The sequence below is a fragment of the Saccostrea cucullata genome, unplaced genomic scaffold (assembly GCF_032062105.1).
Source record: "Saccostrea cucullata isolate Sc308-1 unplaced genomic scaffold, CSIRO_AGI_Scuc_v1 ctg2177, whole genome shotgun sequence".
Taxonomy (NCBI): domain Eukaryota; kingdom Metazoa; phylum Mollusca; class Bivalvia; order Ostreida; family Ostreidae; genus Saccostrea; species Saccostrea cuccullata.
In genome coordinates, this window is record NW_026934111.1 from 8,981 (window position 1) to 27,748 (window position 18,768).

At 32.5% G+C, this 18,768-nt stretch overlaps 2 protein-coding genes across 3 annotated transcripts; one reads left to right on the forward strand and one right to left on the reverse strand.

Moving 5' to 3' along the window:
- Positions 1–758: 758 nt before the first annotated feature.
- On the reverse strand, positions 759–5,855 carry LOC134239966 (calmodulin-lysine N-methyltransferase-like; the record flags this gene model as incomplete). The annotated part of the gene is made up of 10 exons (XM_062722096.1): positions 5,723–5,855; positions 5,268–5,434; positions 3,611–3,672; positions 3,430–3,490; positions 3,122–3,176; positions 2,634–2,697; positions 2,357–2,423; positions 1,613–1,687; positions 1,177–1,240; positions 759–887 (listed from the first exon to the last, which is right to left on the reverse strand). Coding segments are annotated over exons 1-10 (822 nt in total), but the record flags the coding sequence as incomplete, so codon positions are not given.
- A 136-nt stretch (positions 5,856–5,991) lies between these two features.
- On the forward strand, positions 5,992–14,459 carry LOC134239964 (3-hydroxybutyryl-CoA dehydrogenase-like). Of its 2 annotated transcripts, XM_062722095.1 has the most exons (8): positions 5,992–6,170; positions 6,474–6,610; positions 7,852–7,957; positions 8,621–8,715; positions 10,719–10,815; positions 11,266–11,364; positions 11,825–12,102; positions 12,142–14,459. In XM_062722095.1, the coding sequence occupies exons 1-8, from the start codon at positions 6,122–6,124 to the stop codon at positions 12,154–12,156; spliced, it is 876 nt and encodes a 291-aa protein (XP_062578079.1). In that variant the 5' UTR covers positions 5,992–6,121; the 3' UTR covers positions 12,157–14,459. The 2 variants fall into 2 exon arrangements, with proteins under 2 accessions (XP_062578079.1, XP_062578078.1); XM_062722094.1 differs by having other exon boundaries at positions 11,825–14,459.
- The last annotated feature ends 4,309 nt before the right edge of the window (positions 14,460–18,768 follow it).

Genomic DNA, 18,768 nt, shown 5'->3' on the forward strand with positions numbered 1-18,768 from the left:
GATTTGGAAGTCTGATCCCTTATTCTCTAAGTATTTTACACTGGATATCTCAAGTTCTTGGATATCTCCAAGTTTTTTTTCTCAGCCTTATTGAGTTCCAGAAAACAAGGTTTGACAGTAGTTATATTCCTTTAAAAATTTTACAAAATACCACATTTCAAAAATTTACATATTTTTAATATAACTTATACAGTGTATCTTAATACAGTGTATCTTAGAAATATTATTATTCTAAATCAAAGAACAAAAACACAAAACACGTACTGTACAGCTGCACTTGGGTGTCTGGAACATTTATATATCAGATATTGTCAAAGTAGTTTATTTTATTCTTTTTCTTTTTACCCCTTTTACATTCAAATACCATTAATATGTTAAAAGTCTTCTATTAGAAGTCCCCAAAACTTATTCTTTTACTATTTTACCCCTCATAACCTGGGGTGCATTTACAAATTAAGAACTTACGACTAATATGACCAAAAACTTGAATTGATTGTAAACTTTCGTGATTGAGCGTAGAATTACTGTCATGAAAATATCTTTCTACATTTCTTTTAAAAAGTTTAAAACTATTTTCAATTTCATGCAAATAATAAATTTATAAGCAAAATAAATTTTGGTCTCAGTCGTAAATTCTTTTATAAAATGGACCCCAGCTAAATACTTGGATATCTCAGTTTTTTTCCAAGTCCTGTTGAGTTGGAGACAGCGACTGTGTTTTAATTTCTACGATACCACCATCTTTATTTCTATCCTACCTTACAGTGGAGATCCCAGATCTCTGAGCTGTACATTTCTTTGACGTCCACCTCGAATCGTTTCTGAGCTACATCTCTGAATGCCTGGAAAGTAGAGCCTCGACGTGGGGCATATAAAATGGCCATACCCTGTAATAAATCCAAAGCATCGTCACATGATACAGATACGTGTTAAATCGAATACTTTAATTCACTTTTTCTGTGTAATTACCAAAAATGCACATGAAAATTGGATATCACCATTTCTTTAGATATAAATATATAAAAATTATATCTAACAAAAGTAAAATTTTATTAAAATTATGGCAATCTAATAAATAATATGGTGATCTTTAGTATGTGATTATTATCAAAGGAAACATATGTGTATTGTTGCCTACAGAAAAAAAAAAATTCAAACTTTTTGAAAAAAACTTACACCAGGTTTAAGAATGTCAAAAATTAAATCTGCTAGATCATTCCTGCCTTCATCAAAGAACAGACTGAAAAAAAGAAATGAAGGATTAGCAAACATCAACAGGTCACCAGCCCACCACGACTTCATACTTTAAACAAATCAGTAAGCTATGCTAAGTACAACTAAAACCTAAACAAAAGCAAACCAGATGTCAATTTATTTTTTGAACTGCAAATAATTCAAAAGAAAAAGGTTGAGTTTGACCCCATGTACAACTGGCCTGCTGTCTACTAATATAATTTTTTATTTTTGTGCAAAATTAACCCATGGTTTAAAAAACCTACTTTTCTATGTTAAAATGGCTTAATCCCCATGTTAAAAGATAAACTTATTTACAACTAAAAGTATGACTTGCTGTTCAAGGTTGGTAACTCCTACACTCCATTTTATTACTCACCAGTCAGCACATAAGACAAAGTCAAATTTCTTCTCTAGATCCTCATGCTTGGTATCACTACCCCAGCGAATAAGTCTACAATAAAATATCTGTCACATAATCACATAAAACAAAGTCAAACTTCTCTAGATCCTCATGCTTGGTGTCACTACCCCAGCGAATAAGTCTACAATAAAAATATCAGTCACATAGGACAAAGTCAAACTTCTTCTCTACATCTACATGCTTGGTATCACTACCCCAGTGAATAAGTCTACAATAAAATAAAATATCAGTCACATAAGACAAAGTCAAATTTCTTCTCTATATCTTCCTGCTTGAGATCACTATTCCCAGTTTTCTGCATATAATTTCCTCTACAATAAAAATATCAGTTTTTTTTTTTAATTTGTAACAGAAACACTGGGGTATGGGTGCTAGGATTTGGCATTATTAGCAGGGGCGTTGAAATCGCTCAAATTTAATTGCATTTTATTTGTAATAACTTCTTTAATGAACCTTTTGAAATTGCTAAAATTACTTCTTGCTAAAAATAAAATATAAAATATCATTTTTTAAGGACGAAACACTAAATTTGTATCTCACTATTAAAAATTACCATTTAATGCGGTATTATTTTTCACTAATAATAAATTCCTCGCTTTTAAAATAAGAATCTACAATATTATCAACTGTATTCAACAAGGTCAAACCTATCCAGAATTAGAGAGATATTGATGAATTTACCTGTCTTTTATAACATACCTTGACGAGACACTTGTGTTGCCAAACTTTGACTGGTTCTCTTCATGATCCAGTATAACATTTAGATCTGTCAAAGTAAACTGGTTATCTAGTACTTGTCAATGCATGCTACTCATTTTATCACCTGCTCTTTCAACGTTTACAGTCAAATGCAATTTTTTGAAAAAATATCACTGAAATGCAGTAAATCAAACCTATAATGTTTACTATAATATATTAAAAAAAACCATATTTTTTCAAATATTTGGATTCAACTTTTTATATTCCCTTTACTTACTGTGGACAGATTCTTCATTACCATCACTTAGTAGTATGCTGGTTGCTTTGGAAACAATGGCCAACTAAAATGAAAGATTAAATTGTGTTTTTTTCCTGTAAAATACAAGTATAGAGAAGAATAGTTAAATGTAAGGGTTTTATTCTTATGAATTTGTTTTCAGTCAAATGATCTTTTTTCCTATGGTTAAAAAAAAGTAAGAACTTATCATTAGTATACAATGTAGTTATTTATAGCAATCACGTTCCATCTTTAATTATTGAAGATTATTTATGTTTGGCACTTTGCTAAAACATACTTTATTGAAAATATAAATGAGAGAGTGATCGTATGGATAAATTTAATGCAATCTCCTCATGCAGCCCTGCTGGGCTGCAAATCCACATGAATAAAGAGGTATAGCTATTTCCCTGTCCGAACATTTGATAATTTGAACCATATGAATATTTTATGCAGAGATTAACTGCTCTGATTGGTTAATTACATACTGCAACTCCAGCCAAGCAGGTCATACCTCCTCCCAGCTCACAAACCGAACAGTCCCTACAAAATAAATTAATTACAATATTGTCAGTTTCATTTTAATTTTGTAATAAGATTTAATTGTGAAAAAGTTTATTGCATGATTTTGAAGTTTATAATTTTGGTCATGGTGGTGATTTGACTAGAAAAGATCAGAAATTCAAAATTCTTTTATTCAACAGGGACCAAAAGTCATTTCCTAGCTTAAATGTCTTTTGAACAGATATGTGGCCAATACACATGTAAGTGTTAAGCGTTCAATGAAATATTTGACCTGAATTGTTCTGAGTTTTTCAGGCAGTAATCAGTCATGACTTCCTCTGCTGGCCACACACCTGTAATGATTGTCACATTAATTTGTCAACATTAATGTGCAGGAATGGATTTCCAACACTCTGTGGATAAGAAATCAGGAGTTACTTCCCTTTACATTTCATGCTGATTACAATACTTACAAACATTGCCAGTATTGTTGAACCCCAACAGTGTACTGGCATCTATAGTCCCTGGCAGGTGCCTGAAATGATTCAAATTAAATACATGACTATTGAAAACACTTATTCTTTTTTTTTATTCTTTCCTAAATTTGAACTCTGTTTTTATATGGTTTATGTTAACTTTTACCATGACAACTGATTATATATTGAACTTGAGATTATTGATATTTAAAACAAAATAATTTTTCAAAAGGTCTCTAAACATGCATTTTCAAATTATTTGATATTTAAATCTAATAAAGAATGCATGTACTAACTCTCCATTAATGCAGTTCAACATGATATATATATTTGACCTACATGTAATCTTAAAATCAATTTAATTAAAATTACATATTTCGTCTTGGTCTTCGTAATTTTATTTGTCGCTTTTGAAAATTACGAAGAGCAAGATGAAAGGTCAAATTTTAATTACATTAATTGTCTTAAAGCATGTCAAGATTAAATGAACTCTTGATCCTATCTGTGTGCTCCCTCCCCTGTCGCCCATCTGGCAAAGTGGTAAAGCGTCTGCTCTAAAGTCTTGAAGTAAGGAGTAAATCCTTACGTTGCAGGTTCGAATCCTACTGTGGGACATGGAGACTTGGTTCTTTGGATGAGACCGTATAAACTGAGGTCCCGTGTCGCAGTGGGTCCTGGCACAAAAGAGATCACTCCCAGCTCAATGGTCCTGAGTGGTGAGTATAAGACAAAAATTTGCATCTCTCCAGCAGCAAAAGGTGGCATCTCCATATGAGTGAAAAAAATCCCCATTGAAACATTAAACAATATCAATCAATCACCCCCCCCCCCCCAAAAAAAAAAATCAAATACAACTGAGTAATTAGTGTTGTCATGATGATCGATTTATAATCGATGATCGGTCGGAAAGGTTGTAGATTTTAGACAATCGATTGGAGATTTTAACAATCGATTAATCGGTATATTTCAGCACATATCTTTTTTCACAATTTTCTCACTTTTATTTCAAGAACAGGCTCTTGTTATCAAAATATATATCTTTCAAGAGTTGTCCTTTACTATTTTAGAATACATGTACTTAAAATCTGTTTAAAATAAATCAAAAGATAATGATATTTGTATTTCTAAACTGAAGAAACTAAACAACTTGTTTAAATAAAATATGTCAATTTTCAGTATTTGGGGGAATTCACCTGTCATTTCATACGGAATCACAAAGAATTTGCAATATTAAATGTCTTATAACAGTTTAAAAAATTAATTCCATATACATTTTAGATGATCTTGTAAGTTAAAACCTGATCTGTCAATGCTTACTTTTCCCAGGCCAAGTAATTCCTAATCATGCAAAAATCTGTATTACTGAAATCGTTAATCAAACTGCATATATACTGTTTTTAGAATTTTGATCTGTACAATGCATCTTTACTTACATTATTTAACAATAAAATTCTCATTTTTATAAAATCTAACGCCTATTTTATGCAAAGGGTTACCGATTCGATTATTGGCCGATGATCAGTCGGTTAGGGTCAACCGATGTTACCGATTAGTCGATTCTGAGTTTCAACCCATTTGACAACACTAACTGAGTTCCTCAACTTTTTCAGTCTAGAAGTCCTATAAAGTGATACAATGTACTACTTTGGCACACCTGACTGCCATGCTGAACCCGGGCTGGTTAGGGGCTGTGTATCTGTACCACACACTACCCTCGGGTGTCACGGACAACTTCTCCGTCTTCAGTAGACCATAACCAGCAAATCGCCGGACTGAGACATCACTTGTACACGTCTCTGATGAACTGCTGCCTTTCAATGCCTATTGAAAAGTACATTATATTCAAACGTGGTTACATATTGAATAAAAATTAATTTTAGAATATTAAAATATGTCGTTTATTCAGTTTCAAAAACAATATTTTGCTTAAATTTCAATTCTTTGAAAAGGCTTTCTTTGCTTTTGATACCAGAGTTAATTGCCACTTTTTCTGTCAAAATCCAATTTTTATTTCATCTTACTAGAATTCTTACCGTACCGTTTAAAGATCAACTACACAAAATGCTTATGTACAACAAAAAAAAAACAAACAAACAAAGAAAGGGGCACCTGTCTTAAGATTCTCCATCGTTGTAATGCTACAGCTTTCCTGTTATTCCCTGGAACTGGAGGCTCCGATTTACTCATCCTGTGATTCTGGACGAAGTTACCGTTCTTGGGGGAGAAGTGATTGTAAAGTACATTTCTAAAAAAAATTATCGATCTAAGTTACGTATGAGCTTTCTTTTCTCTTTTTTAATTTTGAAATAGACAGATAAAAGAATCTGTATTAATTGTTAAAGAATTTTTTTTATCAAATATCAGAAATTTATTAAAATCTTAATTAATAGATACTCCCTCCAAAGCTTGCGAAAATCCAAGATGGAGGAAGGCAACATAAACAAACAATATGTGCAGATAAAAATGTAGATTTTATTTCGTCATTGTTGACAACCAGGACATTTAATTATGAAAATCGCTGTTTTAGGTTGTGGCTTGCTTGGTACCAAAATAGCAGGTAAGTTTTCTTGTATCAAATGTAACATGATTAGCCTAACTTAAAACGTTCGAGTCATGGCCATTGACCATGTAATCCGAAATTCCTCTTACGTCGACATGACTGCATGCATAGCTTGAACAGCCTTTGAAATGAATATCTATAATTTGGAAAGTGGAGTGAATGGAGGCATTTCACTCAGGCTTGAGTAAAGGTTGTGTTTAAATGATTAAATAAAAAGCTTGCTGCAGACAATATTAAATACTGCATGGATAGCAAGATGCAAGTTAAACATGTTAAATTAATGGTATTTTTTCCCTTTAGGTGAGCTGGCTTATCATGGTCACCGAGTGAATGTCTGGGACATCAATATTCCGGCTCTGAATTCCGTGTTTAATGTTCTGGAAGATGACAAGAAACAGCTCAGGGAAGACGGCATTCTGTTTCAGAAGAATTTTGTGGTAATTAAGCAGTGCTTCCCTAAGCTGCAGATCTGTAGCATTATGGCAATCTCTCACCAGAGGGCGTTTTACGCTCATCGCTCCAACACCTCTGTTATCGTCTAAATTACAAGAATCTTGTAAAACGTAAATAAATTATAGATTTCCACCAACTTGGTATTTTTTCTTAAATGAAATTAGAAATATCAATCTGTAGCACTTGTTTTGTTCTTTCAAAATTTATATATATATTAAAATAGCTTCAATATATACGGCACTATTTTGTTCTGAATTTTTACACATATTTTCATTTTGAAACCAAGGAGACAAAAGTCAGGAAATATTCAATTACTACCAGAGAGCTTAAAACACGTAACATCATTGAGAAATCATACAAAACAATCAATGTCTAACAATTTTTGTTGACAAATAATTATTTGACAACCCGCGCTACTTTTTAGACGACAACAGAGGTGTAAGCGGAGCGCGCCCTCTGGTGAGAGATTGGCATTATGGTTGTAATGCAAAAAGGTGCAATTTATGGCGCAACATTTTTTGCACACTTTTGGGGAGAATTTCTCCACTTTCTACCATTGGTCAATCAACTCCCTTTCACGCCATAATTCTAGACGCATTCTGTAGCCAATATATATATAATTATTTTATCCACTTCCCAATCATTTATAGTTGTCTCTACAGGCAATAAACGTACTTGAAGTGAATTTTCAGCAGTTTAACAAATAATTTTAATCTAGCAAGTTTATCACTTGTAGAGACAAATATCATGATTATAAAGGGTTGGGAGATGAATAAAATATGCAGATTAGTTAAATAGTGTGCCTAGTACTAGAATTATGGAGTGAAAGGTAGTTGATTGACCAATGGTAGAAAGTGGAGAAAATCTCCCCAAAAGTGCTCAAAAAATATGAAATATTGCACCGTAAATTGCACATTTTTTGCATTACTGGATCTGTAGCGTTATGGTCAAAGACAAATATATAAAACCATAACGCTACAGATCTGCAGCTATACTTCCCCTAAGAAATGGCCTAACCAAATTGAGCATTGCACTTGATAAAAAATGCAAATTAGAAATCAGAAGAATGCATTAAAAAAATTGAGACAAGGTTCACAGAGATTTTCTTCATAAAACCTCAAACTGTAGTCTGTTTCAATTGATAAATATTACGTGTACATATTATAGTATGACCCCTAATCAAAATGCTAATAATAACATTCATTGTATTTGACCTTTGACACAGGGTCAGGTCCTGTGTATGAGCCGCCTAGAAGAAACTGTGAGTGACGCTGAGTTTATTTTTGAGGCTGTGAAAGAGGATTTAGAGATCAAGAAAGATTTACTGGAAAGTAAGTTAAAAAAAAGATATGTCTGCCACTTTATTATATTTTTATAAAAACATAATGTTTAAGGTCTTAAGCACATTTATTACCAATAAAGGAGAGACGGGGTGTCATTTAGTATATTTTAAACCAAGAACTATATATGGTTTATGCCTTTTCTAAATATTGACTTTTCTAATTAACAACTGGCATTTATGCTTTTAATTTACCATGATTTTATATCTTTGATGTTTCAAATTAAAAGAAATGTCTCATACTTTGAAATCAGTTCAAACATGAATTTAGAATGTTAAATAATTAACATGATTAAGTGACTATTAAATTTTATCCAAGGAAGATTCAGTTAAAATATTTCATTCATTGAAAAGGTATTTTTAATTGCATTTTTAATGCAGTGGCTTTAAAATAATTTAAAAAAATATATGGAAAAAAGTATTTCATGGATTTGACCCACTTTTACTCCATAATTATGATAAAAGTATAACAGATACATCTACATGCATATGTGTATCTATATATTTATATGTAAAAAAAAAATATTGTTTCAAAATTACACACAAGTTATTTTTATATATCAATATGCCTGGGGATTAATCACCTATTTCAAGGAAAACATTTTGTTTGATTTCTGTTGTGTTGCAATATTTATTCTCTGTATGTTGATTGTAGGGGTCTCTCATATATGTAAAAGTGATGCCATTATTGGAAGTAACACACTGCGACTAAACATTGATGATGTCATGTCTGGTGTGTTGAACAAAGAGGTGAGAATGTTCTGTATTTAAATTATAATAATACCTAGCCAATCATAGTATATATACAATTATACATGTGTAGCATTAATTCCCTTACCTAGGTAATGACTTAAAAACAAGGTGGTAATTAAAGGGAATACTAGCTGGTGGTTGAAAGGACATACTTTAAAATATATTTTATTCACAAAGAAATGGATTGAACAGCAGGCATAAATGCCTATGATCGTTCTCTCCATAGGTCAAGGTACATGCAATTACAAGTACATGTAAACATTGAAAGAAATGTATGAAGAGTAGATTATCAATTGGTACATATTTAGAATTAATTCAGAGAGAGAGAGAGAGAGAGAGAGAGAGAGAGAGAAATGAATAGAAAAAAAAATAATTTAACAAATGGATAGGAAAAATAATAATTATATAATCAAATATAAACAACAAAAAAGGAAAAAAAAAACCAAAAAATAAGAAAAACAAAGAAACAAAAAACAAAAACATATGTTTGAGCAATTGTTGTTGTCCCAAAGTAGGAAGAATTCCCTAACAGAGCAGTTTACCTAAAATATTATATTTCCCATAGAATATCATAATAAACTAAAATTTCAATGAAAACCTCTTGGAGGTTCTTATAAAGGTATGTACATGATCAAAAAATGAAAAATGTTTATCCAGAGTTAGTGAGTCTACACCATATAATATGTTTTCTATATTAATTGGTATGTTATTTTCATTCATGTATTTAATCAGTAATTGTCGTTGTGAGGTATATTGTTGACAATACAAGAAAAAATGCAGTGAGTTCTCGTTTTGATATCCACAATTTGTACATGTTGGTGATTCGTTTAAGTGATCTTTGAAAAGATCAGCATTAAGGTTACTACATTTATTTCTTAACTGGCAGTGTATTATGTTTTCAATTCTATTACCATAATTGTAAAGTTTATATTTATTTTTCTGGATAGGAGTGGTAGAGTTTAATTTATTCTTAAAAGTTTGTAATGTAGGGGAGTTTTTACAATCATCAGATAAATTTTTCCACAAGGATATTGTGGAAGGTACAAAGCTATTGTAGTATGACACTGTTCTAATGATTGGGATTCGATATGAATTAGGGTTGCGCAAATTATAATTATTCTGGATTGGCATACATCCTTCAAGCATATTATTCATATAATCAGGGGTAAGATTATTAAGTATTTTATACATCAATGTGAGCTTATGATTTTCTCTTCTTGAACTTAAAGTGTCCCATCCCAACTCTTTATATAAATTACTTTTTGATGTATTACACCTAATGCCTGTAATTATTCTTGCAGTTTCCACCTGCACACTCTCCAATAATTTAGATTGTTCTTCATTGCAATTATCCCATACCACATCCCCATATTCTACTACTGGTCGAACAGATGATAGATATATTTTGATTAAGGAGTCTCTCTTTAATTTATATTTTAGTGTGCGCAGTATATTTAGTCTTAGGCAAGCTTTTTCATAAATTGTTGCGAAAGGACATACCATATAAGCAGAATTTTTTGCGAGGATTTAATATTGGCATTATTAGCAAGGGTACTGAAATTGCTAAAATTATGGCTCACTAAAAATAAAAATAGAACTTTTATAAACTTCTGTTGTTCATATTTGCTATAAAAGAATCTTTTTTACGCATTGATTGAAGCAAAATTGAATTATTGTCATCCTGCACAATACTGATTTCTTATATACCGGCCGGTAATGCTGTATATTCGGTTGTTCAGAAATATTTTTCTGAAACATTTTTAAACTTTATTTTGGTTTTATTGATCATAAGGGTTTAGATTACATACAGATTAATCCTAATAACACGTACATTACCAGCAAAATAAAATTCTCAAAAATCAAGCTCTTATTGCTTTAAGCAACTACATATATATATATATACATATATGTGTAGCAGCCAGGGGGATCAACCCTCTGATAAGAGTGATAACTTTTCTATACCTGTATTGTAATAGCTTTGAATCTTGTTTGTTTTGTAGAGATCACTAGGCCTGCGTTTCCTTTATCCTGTGTATTACATTCCTGAGGTGGAAATAAATCCCGCAAGCTTTACAGCACAGAAGTCAATACAGAAAGGTAACACGATAAATAACTGTAAACTAACATTACTTTATTTGTAAATAATATTATACAATTAAATGTGTTTTAGTATGAACAGGGATATTGCAAATTCATAGATATAGCAAAGTTTTCTTGGATCAATACAGATACATGTATAATGAAATATGGATTATCGAAGTAATTTCACAGGTCCCAGTGACTTTGTTATAACTGAGTTTTATTAGAAATTGGAAAAAAATAAATTAATTTATAGAACATAATTATTTAATAAGTTTAAAGTAGAATACGAAATTTTGGTTTTCTTGGAAAATTAAAACAAGGCAAACATCTATGAGAATATACAGTACAGTGTAAGTAAGGAAAGCAGTTCACAAGAAGTACACAAGATATGATTAATTAATAATATTTGTTTAATTCATTTATAGTTACATGTGGAAATTTAATTTTTTGATGTATATCTTGCAGTTCGTGTGATGCTAGAGAGGATGGGAAAGACATTATTTTTTAGATCTGGAAACCATCCTCTGATTTTATCTGAAGAACAAAGAGAAGAAAGAAAAGCTTGTAAGTTAATAATTAGGGAGAAAGGGAGAAAGAAAGAATCAGGTGAGTTACATCAGAGATTGAGAGAGACTGAGAGAGAGAAGAAAGAAAAGCATGTTAGTTAATATTAGAGAGGGAGGGAGAAGAGACAAAGAAGGAGATGTTAATTATGAAATACTCATACACAACAGAAAGAGTGAGAGAGACAGAGAGGAGCATGCAAGTTATTATCAAAGAGAGAGAAAAGCATTGCCACTAAATTATGTTAGAGAGAGAAGACAAAAAATGTGCATTATTTCTGAATGTTATAGGTAAACGAAGCCATACAATTGCAAACTTAGGCCACTTTGACCTACTTGCACTTCTAATTCACAACATACAATTATTTGGATAAGAAACTTTTTTCCTGATTCTTGCCCCATATTTTTCACAAAATATTAAAACAAAGGAAGATTATAATTTGTTTTGTTTTAACTTTCAGTGAGAGTAGAGCAGTTACTGAACTCCTCTGGAATCCCGTGTATGTTTGAGAAGAAGATCCCGGTTCTGTCACACGACGGTAATGTGGCACCGGTGAAGGAGAATCGCCGCGAGTCTACCACAGTAGACACAGAGTGTGGAATCTGTATGAACAAAGCCCGGGATTGTTTACTGTGTCCCTGTCATCACATGATCACGTGTTACGAGTGTTCTAAAATGTTACACAACCGACGGGACGGATGTCCGATCTGTAGGAAAGACATCACAGAGGTTATCAGAGTCTATCATTCCTAGGGACGAGATAAATGTATTCTCTAGTTTTATTATTCTTAAGGATGAGATAAATATAACCTCAGACTTTATACATGTATCATGTATACTAGTCTTAGACTATCATTCCTAAGGAAAAGATAAATGCATCCTCAGTGATCCATCATAAGGATAAGATAGATGTATACATGTATCATATGAGTCTAGTATTTCTAAGGATGATTGAAATGTATCCTCAGTTTTTAGCTCACCTGAGCAGAAGGCTCAAGTGAGCTTTTCTGATCAAAATGTCCGTTGTCTGTTGTCGTTGTAATTGTTGTCGTTGTTGTCGTAAACTTTTCACATTTTCATCTTCTTCTCAAGAACCACTGAGCCAATTTCAACCAAACTTGCCACAAAGTATCCTTAGGTGAAGGGGATTCAAGTTTGTTCAAATGAAGGGCTATGTCCTCTTCCAAGGGGAGATAATTATGAATTAGTGAAAAATTACTGGCATTTTTAAAAAATCTTCTTCTCAAGAACCACTGGGCCAAGAAAGATGAAACTTGTGTGGAAGCATCCTCAGGTAATGTAAATTCAAGTTTGTTCAATTCATGACCCCCGGGGGTAGGGTGGGGCCAAAATGGCTGATCAAATTTTTACACTGGATTATACAGGTAAAATCTTTAAAAATCTTCTTCTCAAGAACCACTGGGTCAGGAAAGATGAAACTCATGTGGAATCATCCTCAGGTACTGTAAATTCAAGTTCTTATAATCATGACTCCCAGGGGTAGGGTGGGGCCAAAATTGCCGATCAAAGTTTTACATAGGAATATATAGGGAAAATCTTTAAAAATCTTCTTCTTAAGAACCATTGAGACAGGGAAGATGACACTCATGTAAAATTATCCTGAGGTAGTGTAGATTCAAGTTTGTTCAAATCATGACCCCCGGGGCTAGGGTGGGGCCAAAATGGCCGACCATAGTTTTACATAGGAATATATAGGGAAAACTTTTATAAATTTTCTTTTCAAGTACTTTAAAACCATGATTAGTAATATTTATATGGAATCATCCTCAGGTAGTGTGAACTCTAGTTCATTCAAATCATGATCCCCTGGAGTGTTAAAATTCAAGCCCCCCCCCCCCCCAACCTCAATAAACTTTCAGTTCTGATCTGATATGTGCTTTTTCCTAGCCGATGTGCTCAGGTGAGCGCTGTGGCCCCTGGGCTTGTTAGCCATCTTCAGGATAAGATAGATTTATATTTATATTGTTAAATTTATTCATTTCTGTTGTTTTATTTTACATGTTTTAATTGTTTAAAAGTTGTAAAGTCTTTCACAGATATTTTATTTTTAGTTAGCACTATTGTTTTATCTAAGAGATTTCAATGTTAATCTGCATATTTTATTTATAATTATCTTTTAACTTGAGTATTGATTTTCTTCCATTTACTTGTAATTACTGTAAACCGACTTTTATTGCGAAGACTTTATTTTACGATTTATCTGGGGAAAACTAGTTCGCAACAATAAATTTTGGCAATAAGCCTTTTTTTTGATCTGTTGGCTTTAAGGACTGGTTCAAGGCGAGAAATATCCGTGATGACAAGGCTCCTACAAATCTCAGCTCGTAAATATTTCTTGCACGTAAATAAATTTTAAAGTTGATTTGCAGTATTTTTGAAAGAGAACAGCTCCCTCTTCAGTGGCTGGCTGGCTCTCTCTAAAAACAAATACCATAAAACAACAACTGACAGAGTACTGATAAAAGCAATCTAATTGTCTAACTATCATTGAACGTTGAATATTGTATTTTAAAGGGAGACAGCTAGGACACATGTCACATGGCTGAATTTACTATGTCATAGTCACTGTTAATATTAGGTGCTAAACGTTGTTAAAAACATCATTATTTTTGTGAAATTTTTATTCAACATGTTAAGTTTAAACATTTAATGTAAAATTATGTTAATGTAGAGTTTTAAATGATCGTGTAGATATAAAAAAAAAATATGAAATTTAGTGATCCACGTCTCTATTTCTTTATGCTTATTAAGTTAGTGACATCATACATGTACTGAGTATATGATTTCTCAGTGCAGTAAGATCAAGTGCACATTGTTTACCTGGGAAGACCTAGAAAAATATACAAAGAAACAGACCACAATCAATGCATGTTGATGTATTTTTAGAAGCTGGAATTACAAAAAAATATTTTTTTTTATTTTACGTGTTTAGTAGACGAGATGCTGTAAAATAAATATTCTATGTCACTTATGGAAGTTTTTGTGTGATGTCAGAGTTGTTTTTGTCTCACTCGAAAATGAAAACATAAAAAAAGTTTTTTATAAACAAATTTATAAATAAAACCCCAAATGATTGTTCATATTGTTATATGACGGAAGAATAGTAGTGTTATTTTTACTTCATGGTCATAGAATAAATTGGTAAGGTTTGTTTGAGGAATGGTCTTTTTTAGCTCGGTAAAGTGGACCTTCAGATATCCGGATGCCAGATATCCAGATGCTTCAGTATCCGGACAGTTTTTAATCTGAACAGAATTTTTTTAACATTACTTTGTCTTGTTGATCTGGTGATTCAGGTATCTGGACACTTCACATATCCGGACAAATTGACTAGGAGTCAAAGCATCTGGATAAATGAGGCTCCACTTACTTGTATTTGCATTTTCAATGGAAAAAACCTTAAATCTTATAATAATGAAAAGTTATTTTTAAATAGTGCTAACGCAAAATTTGAGTAAACAACATCTAGGTCCTTTTCAAACCAGAGACCTCTGAAAATAGTAATGTTTAGAGCTTTAAATGTCTGAAACAACTGAAAGGCATAACGGTATTTGATAATTATGAATTTAGTGGTAACTTCCACGTTGTATCTATAGGATTCCGCTTGACAGAACACCTACTACTTTCTATCTTAGCAGTAAATAGAATGATTACTAATCATGATGAACGCTTTACGTCAACTAAGTATGTCTTTCTGTGCGTCTGAGTTTGTTTCTGTGAAATTTATAACAGAGGGTCAATGGACCTTAATAAAATATTTTGTTTGCGTCATGTGAAGTGGGAAGTTGACATGTGATAAAATCTTTAAAAAAAAATCGCTAAAACATCATCGTGATACTAGTGTTACATAATACAGGTTATCAATATCGACTCTTTTATGCATGTATAACAGTGCAGTCCATATCACAAAGTTTAAAATTAACTCAATCTAATTTTCTTCTAATACTGCAATCTGTTTTGTTTATTGGGAGAACTTCAATTTAGATTGATTTATTAAATTCCCCAGTTTATTTGCATCTGAATACATGTATTTAATTTTTTATGAGACCATTTTTTAAGTGTTATGTAAATTACCATGTTCACCTTCGTATAAAAACAAGATAAACATAATTATGTATACTGAAACGCAAAAGAAAGGCAACAAGCAGTAATCTATATATATTTGAATTTTTTACCTTACAATTTTCGAAAAATGAATACAGTAAGCTAATCTTACTTTTCAGAACATCAGAATTTGATAAAAATGTTTAATGATTATCTTTTAACTTTAGAAAGTAACACATCACTGTTAAAACACCGGTCCTAGCCATTCAAATAAAGCGTGCAAGACTGCCCTACACAACAATTGCAGTTTAAGGGGGATGTACAAGCCATATTGGATCTAGTCTGGTGTAAAATAAGAAATACCAAGAATGCGCTTAATACTCTACTAAACTAGCCCAAAGTTACTCAAAGTGCTAATGCACTAATTACCTACTGTTAGAGACCAAAATCAGTTAATAATTAAGTTTATTTTGTTTTAATTAGGAGGAAATTAATCAGACACGTTAGAACTGTGCAGCTACAGCATTCACGAGATGAAAAATGCATTGAATATAGCGTTAGTTTGATTCATTGATAATATGGCTACAACCATTTGTTTCGCTTTTTTCTTGTCATTATCCATAATTCTTGAAAATTTGATTTTTCATATGGGTGTCTTCCTGAGGCCATGTGTTTATTTCGTCCGCCATTCCTCTGTCACACAGAGTTCGAATAGCATTGGTTTTAGAATAAATGCGACCATAATAACATCAAGACAAGAAATTACTAAGTAATAATCGTTAGGTTATATTACTCACTACTTTTATTTGTTGCATTGCATCGTCTGATTAATGAAAAAAAGCGATTTTAACCCCACTCCAGCAAATCGGGAAAATCTGTTCTGTTTACAGCTCGAGTTTCCTCGATAATATCATTCCACTGAGCACGTGGTTGGCATGTGCATATATCTGCTGTGGATAGATGCGTTTATTACCATGATGATATTTAATTTTTCAGGGAACAAGTCTTGATGATTTGTTGGTTTCTTTAAAACTCAAGAGAAAAGATAAAACATGTCCTAACCCAGATAGCATGACTATGTTGGGCACTTAACGTTGGCCCAACGTTGGGCCAATGCCAATAGGGTGCTTTTTTATTTTGATCAAATGTAAGTTGGGAAGACAATGTTGGCCCAACAATGGCGCTATGTAATAAATCTGAGCTTTCCTGTATTTTTTAACGTTGGGAATAACTGCATTGAACCAACGTTGGCCCAACATTTTAAATGTTCCCTTATCCATAGTGACCAAGATCATTGGGTATACAACCATTGTCCAACGACGACCCTTCATGTGCAGAATATGCTATAATTAAGTTTTCTGCATGTTGGGCTCACCACACTGGACCAATGTTGGCCCAACGTATATGTAATATATCTAAATGATGGTGTTTAAAAATAGTTAAGATATAACGTTGGCCCAGCATTAGCCCCACTATGCAATTAGCGCTTTACTACAGTTTCTATTCTGACGTTGGAATAATACATTTACCTACGTTGGCCCAACGTTAATATGAAATAAAAGAATGTAGAAAATACTAAGTGTTAGCCCAGCCGGTAGTCTGATCCAGCCAGGGAGGGGGTCTATGATCTAGCTAGGGTTTTAAGCGTTATTGAATTTATATTTACCCTAGCTAAAACTGCAGTTGGGAGCAATTATCAAGTACATGAATCTTTTTTTATACCCCCCGCTTGAAAAGCGAGCGGGTATATAGTAATCGTTAATTCCGTCCGTCCGTCCGTCTGTCCGTCCGTCCGTCCGTCTGTTACGCTTTGGGGTACCCATCTCTTATCCGCAACTCCTCTCATACCACTGAAGGAAATTTAATGAAACTTTCAAAGAATGTTTATTACATATTGCCATTGTGCACCTCCTATTTTACTTTTTGATCTGACATATATTTTGGATTTTCCAAAGCAAACCATAGATACTGCCATTATATTCATATGGGAGGCGGGGGGTATTATTTAGTGAGCTCATTGCTCACAGTAACTCTAGTTTTATTTTCTTTCTCTCTTTTTGTTCCTTTTTTTATTTTGCTTTCATTTTTGTGTTTGTTTTTAGTTTGTGTTCGTTTTTTTTACTAGTTTATGTTCAATCAACAATTTACAGACTTGTATAAAATCTAAGGAACATCTATTACATAATTGCGCTAAAGTGCTGGTTTTAGGGGGGCATATTCTGAGATAAGAGCAAAATTCACTGCTTAAATAATTAGGTCGACATCATCGTTGCTTCTCACAGCAGGAGACTGACCAGTTTCCTCGGTGACTGCGAAATCTGATATATCAGGATGGTCAGCACGTGTAACCATTTCACAATTTCGCATTTGAGCAGCTTGGTGCACACGTATTGCATTTGTTAGAACAAAGGAATTTGGATATACTGCTTCGCTAGACAATATATGTAAGTATATTCTATAATTTGCTTTGATTTTGTCAAACTTTCCAGTCCAGTGTTTGCTATCTGCCTTTTTATACAGACATCGTACACACATGCACATTAATGTTTAAGTTCAAACACAAAAGATCTGGTTCAGTATAAGGGTAATCAAATATTTCAAGGTGAAAGTTTTGTCTTAAAACTTTTAAGTTATATACACAATTAATGTGTTAGCATTTACTTTTAGGTAAAGAATTTATGCACAACTGGAGGAGAAAATGTAAAGTCCACTGTGATAAGACTCTTATCCTACCTTTTTGCCAATGACCCTGCCTTTCGGATCAATTGGAATCAAGTATATAGTAACCAGTAAGAATTATTTTATTTACTTTATTCTGAAGGGGTGAAAGAATCCCCCATTATTTAATTATTTAGTTTTTTAATTAGTAAATTTAAACGTATAAGTTGTTATTTTGTCCCATTTAAAAAGCTGGAAATATTGTTTTTCACCTCTCAGTTGTAGGTGTACAAATTAATTGATCAAAATGAACAGTAGGCCACAAATTTAAGAACTTAAAGCCTATAAAATTAAGTATGTCATCAATATGTCTACAAATTTGTTACTTTGAAGGACTGTCCGAAAAACAGGCTAACAGCGGCAGCGACAGACAGCGAAATTTGCGCCATTGTTAAAGATTGGTTTCACTCTACCAGTGACCGGGAAGGGGACGGAAAAAAGGGAAGAGAGGAAGAGGATAGATGAAGAGAAAAGGAAAGAGAATGAAAAAGGAGGAGAAAGTGCAAATGACACTGAGTAAATAAAAGAAAAAGAATGAAAACTTTGTTTAAATTAATAATATGAAGGATTGCTTGACATTTAATTGTAATTATAATAGATTTAAAAATATAAAAACATCAA

Coding starts and splice junctions, on each gene's coding strand:
- LOC134239964 (XM_062722094.1), top strand. CDS start 6,122: ATGAAAATCGCTGTTTTAGGTTGTGGCTTGCTTGGTACCAAAATAGCA. Junction 10,816..11,265: donor ACAGAAGTCAATACAGAAAG/GTAACACGATAA, acceptor TATATCTTGCAG/TTCGTGTGATGCTAGAGAGG. Junction 11,365..11,824: donor AAGAGAAGAAAGAAAAGCTT/GTAAGTTAATAA, acceptor TTTAACTTTCAG/TGAGAGTAGAGCAGTTACTG.